The 13,973-nt window shown below is 36.1% G+C and overlaps 2 protein-coding genes across 5 annotated transcripts; one reads left to right on the top strand and one right to left on the bottom strand.

The window, feature by feature from the left end:
* The first annotated feature begins 930 nt into the window (after positions 1 to 930).
* Positions 931 to 7,232, top strand: LOC103977084 (uncharacterized protein At4g06598). 4 transcript variants are annotated; one of them, XM_065144773.1, is made up of 5 exons: positions 931 to 1,088; positions 1,709 to 2,377; positions 6,027 to 6,106; positions 6,217 to 6,339; positions 6,530 to 7,232. In XM_065144773.1, the coding sequence occupies exons 1-5, from the start codon at positions 1,057 to 1,059 to the stop codon at positions 6,712 to 6,714; spliced, it is 1,089 nt and encodes a 362-aa protein (XP_065000845.1). In that variant the 5' UTR covers positions 931 to 1,056; the 3' UTR covers positions 6,715 to 7,232. The 4 variants fall into 4 exon arrangements, with proteins under 4 accessions (XP_065000845.1, XP_065000844.1, XP_065000846.1 ...); XM_065144772.1 differs by having other exon boundaries at positions 945 to 1,088; positions 1,693 to 2,377; XM_065144774.1 differs by having other exon boundaries at positions 946 to 1,088; positions 1,567 to 2,377.
* A 2,233-nt stretch (positions 7,233 to 9,465) lies between these two features.
* On the bottom strand, positions 9,466 to 13,445 carry LOC108952395 (putative 12-oxophytodienoate reductase 11). Its single transcript, XM_065143688.1, has 7 exons — positions 13,347 to 13,445; positions 13,121 to 13,231; positions 12,398 to 12,996; positions 12,098 to 12,238; positions 11,867 to 11,997; positions 11,346 to 11,522; positions 9,466 to 10,304 (listed from the first exon to the last, which is right to left on the bottom strand). The coding sequence occupies exons 3-7, from the start codon at positions 12,601 to 12,603 to the stop codon at positions 9,712 to 9,714; spliced, it is 1,248 nt and encodes a 415-aa protein (XP_064999760.1). The 5' UTR covers positions 12,604 to 12,996; positions 13,121 to 13,231; positions 13,347 to 13,445; the 3' UTR covers positions 9,466 to 9,711.
* Positions 13,446 to 13,973: the final 528 nt, after the last annotated feature.

Below are 13,973 nucleotides of genomic sequence, written 5' to 3'. Positions count from 1 at the left end.
TGACTAACCAAAATGGACATCAAACATCTAATAAATATTCATCAAATAATCAAATATATTAATAATCCAACTTAGATATTATCTTCCTTTTTTTATTTCATTAATAACTATTTTAATGAACGATTTTTTTTTTAAATTCATATTTTGAGTATTTCTCAAAATGTACGTCCTCTTTTATTTTTTTTAAACAATACCTTTAATTTTAAAAATCTAAATTTTTTTATCGATTCTTTTACTAATTTTTAAATATTATATTATTTTTATTTGGCTCATTTATGGTATTTTATTGATGTCCCAAGAAATTATAAATATTATTAAAAAATTATAAATGATATAATATCGTATCTCTTTAATTGTCATTACTCATGGGTCATTACAAAGAGGTTAAGAGTTTATTTAGATTATTTATAGTGTTTTGAAATATGCTTTATAGTATTTTTAAGTAATTTTTATAATATTTTTATTATAACATGGATAATTTAATCTAGAAAAATCATTCATAATTTTTCTAGAAAAATCTAGAAAAATCATTCATAATATTTTTAGACTTTGTAAAAGACAAACATTCTACCCGATCGCGTGGATTTGTAAGGTGTGAATCTATCCGTGGCACAAAAATCTCTAAAAATGGATTGGATAGACATAAATATCTCTAAGAAACACAAATCCCAATGGTTGTCTCACTCAAGTTGGCTGTCGAAACGCTGGTGCTAAGTAGTTGCAAGCACACATCGGAAGGTACGCAGGGTGGCGCGGACACGTTCCCCCTACAGTTGTCACCGCCTTCCATCAGCCCCTTTCTCGACCGTCGGATCCTGACATCAGACGGCCCGCACTGCACAACAAGTGGGCCCCGGGGGAGGGGGGTGGGGGGTGCGAGGGCGGTAAGCGCACCCGATGAGGGTGGTCGTCGTCTTCTTTTGCGCTTTGTCGGGTTCCGGTGGGTCGAGGGATTCTTATCGTCGTTTTACTTCGGCTTCCTCCCTTTCTTTCAGCTCTTCACCTGGCCTCGAACCGTAATAATACCTCTTTTAGGGTTTGATCCGGGGGATTCGGATGGGAGAGAATGAAGGATTCGTGCCGGATCAGTAAGCTTTGGCCTGTTCGACTTCTTCTTCTTGTTCTTTGTTCAATTCGGTCGGTTTCGTTCCGGATTCTTCTGATCCCGATATTTGTTCTGTCGTGCCTTTTCTTGTTCTGTTGGATCTAAGAGAAGAACTATGGCTTATATGCGATGGTGACGAGTTTTCCCTCATCTTCGACGTTAGCTACTGTTAGATTAGATTTTTTTTTTGTTTGGAGGAAAATTATGTGTGCGGTTCATGATGTAAAACATAATATCGTGGAATGTGCCTTTTTCCATCTTGATTTTGCAGGCATGTTTATGCTAAAACCCGTATATTGTAAGGAATTTGTGAAGTATTTATTGGCTTCAGTGAAAAATCATGTCAATCTCTATACTATATACTTATTTTCGATGTCTATTCACTAACGGGTGAGATCTAAATGCGTTAATATAGTTCCAATTACTGATCATGTTATAAAATCGTCTCTTCTTTCATTCAGGTGCATGAAAATTTGATCGGTGGTGTTGATCACTCAATTATATCAATATGCACAGCATAGCTTGTCAATTTCAATTTCATTTACCATTTCGTTTGAATTTTTTTATATTCTGCTGAAATTTTCAAGCTTGGGGTTGTGATAGACGACGCATGGCAAATACTAGCTTCAGGAGTTTAGTGCCTATCGGAAAACAATCCTTTCTTCCTCCAAAATGCCCCGTTCCAACCCTATCCCCTTTTTATGATGACCATGGAGCCACAGGATCAAGGGGCATTGCTAATGCAAACCATCGGCGCACTTCATCGGAGAGTTTTCTTATTGATGAGCAACCTCCTTGGCTTGATGATTTGCTTAATGAACCTGAGAGTCCTGTGAAGAGAGGATCTCATCGTCGCTCATCTAGTGATTCTTTTGCATATCTGAGTGGGGCTAAGGTATCTTGTGGCATCACTAACCTAGCCTTGGAGGGCTGCGGGCAGAGCAGTGTTGCCACACTATGTCCATGGGGGTTGAATGAACTTGATAACCAAAGAGACATAAATCATTATCCATACTATGTGGAGAACAATTCATCTGGGAGGCCGCAACATAGAGAATGTGAGTCTACAACAACTATGGGCAGTATTACACTGGGAAAGAATAAGATTGTGCATAGTAGAGCATACCCTGTTCCGAGAGAACGCAATGTAGTGCCATCTGATAGCGATGAGAAGAAAGACCAGCAGGGATCTTCCAACTATCCAAAATGCCCCTCAGACAAGGAAGATTCCTTCTCTAAGCAGTATGCAGCTGATCCAAGGAGTGCTAAACAGTAAGTTTCATGTTGATGTCTTGCCAACATTCAATAGTGTTTTATCCAGTTTTTTGTTTCTGCATTGCACATTGCAAGTTTCCATAACATGGATGGTAAAAGTTTAAATAGGCATCAAATCTTGTGGCATCAATGATCAACTAGAAGAAAATGTATGCTACTGCTAAGCTATGTATTAAATTCTGAGGATTTCTGTTGTAAATTACTAGTTTGCACTTTTTTTTAATATTCTTACATAGAATGTATAATTTTTGGTTAACAGGTAGTTGATGAACATCCTTCTTGTGTAGACTTATTATGTTGACATCAGTAAATTAAAATCACAAGTGTCAAATTTTTATATATTCATATTCTTTTCCCTAAACAAAAATATCATCATGTTATAACCACAAACATGTGGTGGATTTTTTGAGATATAACACTTCTTACAAGCTCATAAATTCGTTACTGTATACCAGTGATCTAAATTTGTGGAAGCCAGTTTTAGAGATACCTAATGTGAATTCTGAGATCAATAAAAAATGCCGCAGCATTCTGATGTGTTCAAGATACTCTATTGCTAAAAATCTTCTTTAATGTGAGTTGTTATTCTTCCTTCTTGTTGCTTCATTTGTTTCTCTGTGTTTGTCCAAAAATGTACATTTCTTGGTGGGGATCCTTTTATGTGAAGGCGATAACAATTTTTTGTAAGCTTCTCTACTCTTTCATTGTCTAGAACAAATTCTCCCATGGTTTCAAATATCAGTTGAGACAGTATGTCTTGACTCTTGACCACTATTTACTGGTCTGATCAGGGACTGTTGTTATTTTATTATCTTTTTTGGGCGATACTGCAAGTACAGGTTTATATACCACTCAGTATATCCATACCATAGGGGTCCATTATGTTAGATTACCGAAACCTGTATCGGACCTAGATTTGAATCCTTGATTTCTCCTAGCAGTGTCACATCACACTTATCTTCTCAGTTAAGCTCAATATAATGGCTCAGGCCACCGTCATCTTTGTATCTCATGGCATCATTTGTATTGTACAATAGAAATAGACTTTGGACATTTTCAGATATGGTTCTTTTTCAAATTTATGATATTTGTCATCACTTAAACAATCAACCGGCGGATATCAATGTATTGCACTATTTTGGTTAACTCCTTGTTTATAATTTATTAATTTGTTCTTTTTTATTGCAGAAGATGGCAAAATATAATTTGCTAGTGTAACCTATTTTTCTTTGATTAACATAGTGCTGTTGACTCCATATCAACTCTGATTAAATTTATGACATGATTGATAGTAGTGAGACTGCTAAAAGGCTTTCATATCTATGACAAATGCTCCTCTTATCATATGAAAGAATTATGAACTGAGGCTGTCTGTACAATTAATTGAAAGTACCAGTGGGTTTTCTCTTGGATACTGTAAACTAAATTAGTGCACTACTAATTCCATGTTTTCTTCATACAATTAGATCAGAAATATATGTCATTTCCAAAAGTTGTGTTATTATTTATTTAAAGTTTCTCAGGTTAGATGAAGTAACATCTTGCATTCTTATATCCTTTAATCTAGATTCTACACCATTCCTACGTGGCTAATGTGCCTGGTGCATGTTGTCTTCTATGTTGCCGAAAAGGTTGATGACTTTGAAAGTAGATGAACACTAGCATTGTAAATTTTCATCTTTTACACTGTGAAATGCAAATAAGCATTACTAGTGAAACCTTCTACTGGACTCTAGTAGTTTGTGTCAAGATTTGCATTTTCGATTCATATTGGTATACCGACCAAGCGTCGGTATGGTACGTACCAAGGTGTACCGACGGCATGCAGGGGCATACCAACGTTACACCCAAAATCATCGAAAATAGCTCAAAAAATACTTGAAAAATAAAAAATTAAGATTAAGATTTTTAAGTTAGAAATAAATATAAATTTAGTATAATTTTAGTAAAAATAATGTAAATTAGGAAAGAATAGTAACATTTTTTTGAGGCTTTGAGGAGTAGTTTTATGGCATATTCCAAATCGTCCTTTCGTTACTATTGAATCAAAGAAATGATTTGAATTGTACCATTTCTATAAATATGTTATACTATCACAAACATATAAATCACCTTAATATGTATGAAATATAAAGATTTGACATATCAAGTGTTTAATTAAAAAAAAAAATCAATAATAAATATATTAATTACAACATTAAAGACCTTAACTACTCCCTAATTAACACTATTCTACCATCAAAAATATATCAAACAACATATTGGGCATTAAGTTATACACCACATAGAATATGCTTAATCATCTTATAAATCAATAGAAATCTAGAAGGAGAATACATATCTATTGATTAGAATGTTTTTCCTTTTAATCTTCCTAAATTAGCCTCATATATTTGATCCAATCCATATATAACTTTGTTGAGTTTAGGAAAATGAAAATATGAGAACGAGAGAGCGATGTGAGTGAAAAAGAATTTGAGAGAGTTGAAGAGATTGAGAAAGTGAAATAAGCTCAAAGAGGGAGGTGGAAAGGGTTTAAAAACCTTTTCTAAGCCTCAAATGGCCAATTGGACCATTTGAAATAGGGCAATCTTAGCCCTTGATCGGTAATGATCGAAATTTGACTGTTACCTCGATAAAGGTCGGTAACTATCGGATTTCGATAGTTACTGTCCGGTACAAACCTCGTATCGCCTGATATGGGGTTATGTGACAGTACTGCCCGGTAGAGGGAGGTCCACATGTCGATATCCTGTTAGACTGGTATGTACCACCTATATCGTGTGGTACAGGTCAACACGGCAAACCCTGGTTTGTGTGTCTTTGCTAGTTTAGGGTGGTTTTGTTAACTTAGGTGGCAATTCTTTTATAAATGTTAGTTACATGCATTAGGTGAAGCTAACAAATTGCAGAAACTATGGAGATGGCTGTTATTTTAGATTTTGTGTCATTTATGCCCTTAGAAAGACATTGCCAACAGTTCTATGTAAAATACATAAGTCGTGACATCTTTTGAGAGCTGGTTGTAAAATATTCTAGAATGTTGTTCATCTAAATGAACATCATCAAGTCAGAAGCTTTATCAGTCCTTGTCTGTTCAAAGTTTTTGTCAGTTAACAAAAATAAATGCTTATTCCTGTGGACCTTATTATTTCCTGCGCCTCTGATTCCTAGCATGCTTGACATCCATGGTATGCATCCTTTACATGTATCCATAATCGACTTCAATGATTAGAATTGTATATGCCTTCTTCATATTTGCTGTAAAGCAAACTGAAGGAAATGGATAAAAGATCAGGCAATCTGACAATTGGTATGCACAATTAAGCAATGTTTTTTTTAAAATGGATATGTAGCAATAAAAGGCTGGAATTTCTTTTTACAACAGATGAATAATGATAACTGCAGTGTGCTATGGTGTTGAAACTTACTTTTTCAATGTGTCATTTAACAATTTAAGGACACTGGATCACTCCTGGATGAAACACATTCATTGTGCTGCTTCACTTAGATGTTAGGTTTGTTTCAATTTTGATTTTCTACATTTCAAACATTAGCAAGAGTCAAATTAGGTCTATGAAGTCTATGAAGTTGATGAATATGTTCCATTTTCTAATTACATGCACAATCCTTTGTATTATCCCAGGCAGTTTGCTCGGCGCTCTCGGGTTCGGAAGCTTCAGTACATTGCAGAGCTAGAGAGAAATGTTCAAGCCTTACAGGCAAGTCTTGGGAGATCACCCGGACCAAAATGATCTTAGCAAGCCTTAATTTTGGAAAAGGAGACTTTGAAGAATCTCATAATAATTTTGTTTGCTTCATGTTTTCATAGGCAGAAGGCTCAGGGATTTCAGCTGAACTGGAGTTTCTGGATCGACAAAATCTTATTTTGAACTTAGAGAACAAAGCGTTGAAGCAGCGTCTTGACAGTCTATCCCAGGAGCAGCTTTTTAAACGCTGTAAGCATCTAATAGGTTTGGGACTAATCTAGCATTTGCACCAGTTAAAAGAATACCTATGATTTCATCCATTTTATTGAAATGAATCTCTTTATGTAAGCATCTAATACAAAATTTTTCACTGAATGTGCACGATTTTCCAGAATAATATCATGAACTTTCAAACTGAAGTTTATTTGGTACAATGCAGTCCAGCAAGAGATGCTAGAACAAGAGGTTGCTCACCTTCGAATATTTTATCAGCAACATCAGGCGGCTCCCTTACATGGACACAGGAGGAGTACAGACCTTGATTCCCAATTTGCCAATCTCTCCTTGAAGCACAATGACACGGATGCTGGACCTGACCCAGTCACAAACCCTCTTCACATTTGAATTTTCATCTACTCTTCCTAACACTTGCTCATATTATCATGCTTGGTCTCCTTATCCACCTTTCTGTGGCAGACTCCATATATGGCATGGAGAAGCAGGATGGGAACATCAAAGATGGATAATATCCGAAAGTTTGATAACTTGGGAACTGGGTTATTGATTTGTTTTCTCATTTGCTTTTGTGCTGCACCTCATGGTCATGTTCAGCCCACGTCCGTTGGTGACGCTCGACCAGTTGGTGGTGTTAGGCTCTACGGTTCCTGATTTTTCTGTCTTTATATCTTATAAGTCTCCAAGTCCTTTTTTTTTCCCTTCCTGTTTCACTTGAGAATCCATTATTGCTAGCTCAATTATCCGACATTTGAATACTTGCAGTTCCATGAAGGGTATGTAAAATGTCTACTACATGGAATAACTTTCATTGTATGTGATTATGTTGCATCATTATGCAAGAGAAAGTAGGAAGCTTCAACAACATTATGGAATTCTCTTATATATTCTGTAAAAACTTGCAGTCATTCTCTTTGTTGTTTGTGATTGCTTATGACAGACCATTAATTGGCCAGGTTAAATTAGTGTGAGCTCCAACAGGCAAACGATAACTATCTGTCATGTTAAATTTATGCTGATTTGTTATTAGCCACAAGTTATTTTCTTGATTCCGATGACGTCGCCTCAAAATAATTTGGGAGTTGTATGTTTTGAGGATCATCATCAGAACACAGTAACCATGGAAGGTAACTTTTTATTTCTCATATGGATTTACTAATGCTGAGGCTGTCAACAGCTTCTACAGTAAATATTTTTGGTACATCAGGTAAATCCTGTACAAGAACTGTTTTCTACCAATGCAGCCATGGCAATGAGGTCTATGTTTCAAGGAGATGCAAAAACCGATAGAATCGTACCGATGCAGTCATGGCAATGAGGTGAGGTCTATGTTTTATGTTTTAAGGAATGCAAAAACGATTCGATATAATGATTTGATTAGTATTTATTAGTCGGAATACGGACTATCCTTGTTTCAGAGTTATCCAGTTAAAATATTAAATTTTAAAAAATATAAGTTTTAGGACTTCTCATTTTCTCATTTTTTTGTCATCATCTCATTTTCCTACATCACCTCCTCCTCGTCTTTTATCGTATTCTCATTCTCTTTTTCTTTCTCTTATTGTCTCTTTTCTCACCCCGTTGTATACTCAGACGGTATAATATTTGTATGATTCAATTTTATAGTTTATATTAAAGTATTCTTAGGTATTCCTTTATCTCTCGTCGTACTATTAACATTAATTGTTTAAAAATTTTGGATTACTATATTCACACGTCTCATAAGCATAGCTCATATCATCTTAAATGATTATCTCTTATATTTTTTATTGAAGTGATACATAATTATTTATGAATAAAAATATTTTTTTATCTTTCCTAATAATTCCATGTATCCATCTCAATATTTTTATCTTGACAACATAATTTTTTATATATATTATTTTTGAACTATCCAATATTCAGATCAATAAAATATTATTTATCTCAAAACTATCTTATAAAATTTTTAAATTCAATATCAAAATCGAATATGGTCTTCGTTGCTATGTTCCATAAATTAGGATTCACGAGCATATTTCTATTAATTCTTTTTAGCACTGAAAGAGGGTTGAGGCAAAGTTTCCAAATTCATCACCCATGTTATCAACAATGACAAGATTTTTCATTTCAAGAATAGACCAATATATATATATATATATATATATATATATATATATATATATATATTTGCATGTATCCATGCAAATTTTACATAAATAATTAATGTTGATCTTCTTGATTTGGGATCAAAATGTAGGTTGTGTTATCTCATACCTTAAAATTTAATTTTTTTTATATTCTTATAGTTTGACAAATAGTTTTCAAATATTTTTATTAAATAGTGTTCTATTTATTTAATTGGTAAATTATAAAAGAACCTTTGTTTTTAGATTTTTCCTTGCAAGTATCCTCTATAATTCCCAAACATCATTCTTTTTTCCCTAATACATAAAATATCATTTCTTCCCTTTTTTTAATGGACATCTATAGTGTGGTCCGATCATAATATTTTTATACTGTCTTGCGATGCTTTCAATAATATAATTATATTTCTAATATTTTCTTGATATTGTAGAAAACACTATAACACAACATGAGAACACTATAAATATTATATTTTTAATAAACATTAATTATATAAAAACTTTGTGCTATAGTATTTTTACTAAATTAAAATATTATATGATATTATTAAAAATATTATAATATAATTAAAAATATTATAACAAGATAGATTCACCCAATGGGCCGATTCATAGGAGAAGGAGAATATTCTAGGTATATAAAAAAAGAACATTGTTAGAGAAATCTATAGGACACTTCCCAAGTAAAATTTAGAAAGAGATGTTTATATATATATATATATATATATATATATATATATATTCATACAATAACAACTGAGTTAATTTCTGTTGAAGACAAGATGCAAAATGAAAACAAATTAGATAATATGACATAAAATTATTGATAATGGATGTTGTTAACCTTAATCTTGTGAAAAATTGAAATACTATTTTTTTTTCCCAAACAGAAAAAGAAAAGGGACATATTTCTACTAACTTGGGACCTCTAAAGACCTTTTTTAATTTTTTGGCATTGACTTGGATCATGCTAAATGAGGCCTGAGGACATGTGAGATCAACATGAATTGACAAGTAGAGCCCAGCAATAGATGATGAATTAAGCTCCACAGAGTCTAAGTTTACCTGCAGCATTAAATATTGTTCTTGATTAAGAAATCAAGAACAATTTATAGGCATCACACTCCTTGAATCCACAGTTGTTTCTTGACAAAGTGAATAATTCAAAAGACAAATTTGAACCTTAAATTTCTATTGTAGCACCCAAATCTTGAGTTCCACGATACCAAAGGAGTATAAACTCAGTACATACTTTGGTAATCTACGAATCAGAATCAAGAAATGGGTAATCTGTATACCCAACAACTGGATCCTGAATGTAGAAAGTCTCCCTGTTATACTTGTTAAGTGGAGCGTTCAACTCAAATCTTCGAGGCAGGTCAGGGTTAGCTAAAAATAGGCGCCCATAAGCAACTAGATCTGCATAACCACTAGCGATGGCAGTGTTACCTTCTTCTCTATCATAGCCCCCAACGACAATGAATGTTCCCTTAAATGCTTTCCTCATAGGAAGAAGACTGTGAGGAACTTCAACTTTTTCTCCTACATTTATCATCCTAGGCTCCACCATGTGAAGGTATGAAATCCCATATTTGTTCAGAGCATTGGCCATGTATAATCCAAGAGCCTCAGGGTTTGAATCTCCTGATTGCATATAGTTTGCATAGGGAGAAAGTCTTATTCCAACTCTGTCAGCTCCAATTTCATCAACCACAGCTTCAACTATTTCTAAAGCAAAGCGGCAACGATTCTCTAAGCTTCCGCCATACTTGTCTGTACGATCATTCACTTTGTCTTTTAAGAATTGATCAATTAAATATCCATGGGCTCCATGAATCTCGACTCCATCAAAACCTATACACCAAGAAAATGTGCTACCTCCGGTTAATCAAAAGTTTTCTAATAAAATGATAATAGAATCATGGTAAATCATCATGTGCCCCTGCTTAAAGTTTTTCAATATTTTGTTCTTTCAAATTAAAAGGTGAAAGCCGCTTCCTATTTATAAAAAACACAATACTTTGTTGCAATTTAAAGAGAAATTATATATATCTTACTGCAATGAAGGTTTCCAAAAAATCATGCAGATGGAGCTTTAAAAAGTAGGAGCACAAATAAGAAAAGTAAGTTGCCTAAGGAGCAGTGAGAATCCAATGAACCATGAAGTATGGTGCTTTAGGAATTTTGAACACATGGCCTTTAATTATCTGGTCCATACACTTCCAATGTAATCAAGCCTTAAGCTACAATGCTGGAGCCTGGAAGAGACCAAAATTTAATAATAAACCTTTTGTCTTTCTACTTTGTTTGGCAGCGATCCTCCCAGTTCAGTGAATCTAACAGCGTATATAGATAAGGAAAACATTGTTGGTTGTGTGGCCAAGGACTTGCACTTCAGTCTGAAAGTCCTAGGTACTCAGATCATGCTTCAGAGGCAACAGGCCTTACAGACATGTAGCATAGTATCTTATTTCCTTTTTTGGATTCGTCCATCAAAAACAAAAGAAATCAGGGCAGAAAAAAGAACAAGCCATAGATGTTGGTTGTTTAGGCTGTAGGGTTCTCTACAGGTATGAGGGATTTTAATCGTATACCTAGTGTTTTATATAAGTTATATAACCAGTCGGTCATCACAAACATTAAGGTTCATTTATGATCCATGAATTACTTATGCTAAAAAGTATCATTAGTGCATATTCGACTGGAACATAAGGTATGATTTCAAAAGGTCTATTAGTATGAAGCTCTTGGCACGACTTGTGGCTCCATATATGTTCTTGTTTTCTTTTTGTGCTAGTGTGGATGGTATAGCACAATACCAAAAGCTTTGTCATAAACTTGACTTCCTATCAAATACAAACTCGTGAATATGAAATAAAGATACAAGATTCTTACCAGCTTCTATGGCATTTCTTGCAGCAACTCTAAAATCATTGACAACCAAAGGAATCTCTTCCGTCCGCAACCGCCTTGGAGTTGAAAAAATAGCAACATCGATGCCATTTGCTCGTACTTGAGGAGTAATTGGCTTGTCAGTAGATGAGATTGGAGCTTGCCCATTGGGTTGGAAATCTGCAATGGTGCACAGAAGTAATCAGATGAGCTTGAATACATATAACACGGATGACTACAGCTCAAGACCTTGGCAAGCATCAACCAGTAGTGCCTTTATAAGCACAATGAAGGAATGTTGTAATACTTTAACCATCTTTTGCCATCATGTCTATCAAGGGGAAAGGACAACATCCAAAATTCCAAGTGGTATCAGATTATGCTCGGTATTCTGTCGAATACCTAGTGGGTCTCTGAAGCATGAGAACCACCATATGGTCAGAGGAGTTTCAATTAAGCCAACCACCCTACTTCACTTCAGCCTAAACCAAGAAAACAAAGGCAGAAGTGTTGAGGGAACGCACCATGATTTGAAACCCTTCCTACGTGCCAAATCTGGCAAAAGAAGATGCCACCCTTTTCATGAACTGCATTCACAATCGGCTTCCATGCTTCCACCTGTTCTTTCGTCCAAATGCCGGGCGTGCAAGGGTACCTTACACAACAACAACAATGCTTTCGATGACCAAACACAAGAATACCATCCAAGAACCAGTTGAACTAAAGAAACAAGTTTGCGGCTTCCAGAATCTCACCCTTGCGCGGTGTCTGAAACCCCGGTTGCCTCCGCTATCAGAAGACCGCCTTTGGAGGCTCGCTGAGAGTAGTACAAGATGGCATGCGGCTGTGGGACGTTCCCGTATGACCTCTGCCTTGTCAATGGTGCTAGCACCACTCTAACAACATCGACAGCAAGAAATCAAGGGCGAAAAACGAAAAAGATCTCATCTTTTCTCAACATCATATCGCAAACAAATGGTCGGAGGACTGCACGCCATATAATCGACCTTTTGTCTACTCCTAACGGGATCTTTAGGGGAATGAAGGATACGGACCTGTGCGAGAGATCAAACTTGCCCATCTTGTAAGCGGTAATGAGAGGAACTGAATTCGCTGCCGCCATGTCTCGGCCCGCCCAAAAGATCGAAGAAGGCAAACAAGAATCTCCTACTCGCCGTGCGTGCTTGCTCGGTCGTCGAGGCCCGGTCGGCGTGTATTTGTAGGGAGCCACAGAGAGGAAGAGGAAAACAAGCACAATCATTCATCAATTGGTGAAGCTGCCCTAATTCCCGTGAAACCATCCAGGTGCAGCGATTCCATCCATGATTGAGTCAACATGGACGGCTGCATTGGAGTAGGATTACTGGACCATCCTAAACTACGCACCCCCATCGATCGAACTCCATGTCCCCGTCAAGGTATCCCCGCTGCCAAGAACTTCAACCAACCCAACATATTTAAATTGTCACGCCGTTCATACGAAGATGACGTGAGCCCTGAACGCAGCATGACGTCCCCGATTGGATCAGCTACAACCATCGCGAGCCGCCCCTTCTTGATCTCCTTCACCTTGAGCAATGCAGCTTGGTCTGGATCATCTGCCAGCCCCAGTGGGATCAAATGGACCTCCAGGGTGCAGCTTGTCCTCCAAATCCTACAAACAAATCATCTAATCCTTGTCTGAAGGCAGTAGAAGCAGCAACGCTGCCTGCGTCGATGGTGGTTGCTTGCAGTTGCAGTGAACTGATATAAAACACTAGAAAGAAGAAAGTTCTCACCAGTCCATTGATGATTCTGTAGTATTCAGCACCTCCAACAAGCACAAGATTGATTGGAATGTTCTTCCCAAAGTAGTTCGGTGTGTTCCCATCCAGGAGAAGAGCACCAGTCTGCAAACACATCGAAAGGCCACCGATTTCGGTACGAAATGTAGATGGGTTAATCTGATTGCGTATGATAGAATTAAGATTGTTTTGAGTACAAAAACAAGCATAATTTAAGTACCAGACAGCCTCGGGGCCACAGTTTGCACCAAATTTGTTGAAGGCCTGCCTCTTGGATGACGAAGCCAGCTGCACCAACCATTGCCCACCTTCCATGGATGAGCTCATAAGCTTGGTATCTGCACAATGGAAATGAAGGATTTGGCACCAATGTCTTTCTACTTGATCATGGCTTATCGACAGTGAGAAATGTGATCGAAGGGAGATGACTCAGTTGATATGGTGCACATACTTGGCAAAATCTTGAGGATCATAGCCATACCTGCAACAACGTCAGAATATAATTCCTTCAGATCTTAGAAATTTTCGAGTCTGACATGCTCTGATTAAATAGAATTGAGCTCTCAACAGAGCATATTTTTTGTAGATAAATCATCTTGGCCATAGTTTATCTCAATTTTTCTACAGATGTCTAAATGCAGATCATACTGAGATTGTTTCTGGTGAGACATCAATGGCCAGAAATTGGCAGCATGAAGTCCTTAATTCTACTTCAAATAAAAGTATAACAGCAACAAGGAATGCATGTTAAACAACTGATGCAAAATGACTGAAGCATTATCTGTTAGAAATTAAAGCAAACTTTATATTTTGAGAAGAAGTTGGTTTAAGAGTTTTAGTAAAATTA

This window comes from Musa acuminata, chromosome BXJ3-3, assembly GCF_036884655.1.
Source record: "Musa acuminata AAA Group cultivar baxijiao chromosome BXJ3-3, Cavendish_Baxijiao_AAA, whole genome shotgun sequence".
NCBI classification, from domain to species: Eukaryota; Viridiplantae; Streptophyta; class Magnoliopsida; order Zingiberales; family Musaceae; genus Musa; species Musa acuminata.
The sequence above is the reverse complement of the archived record's forward strand: the minus strand, read 5'-3'. Positions and strand labels throughout refer to the sequence as shown.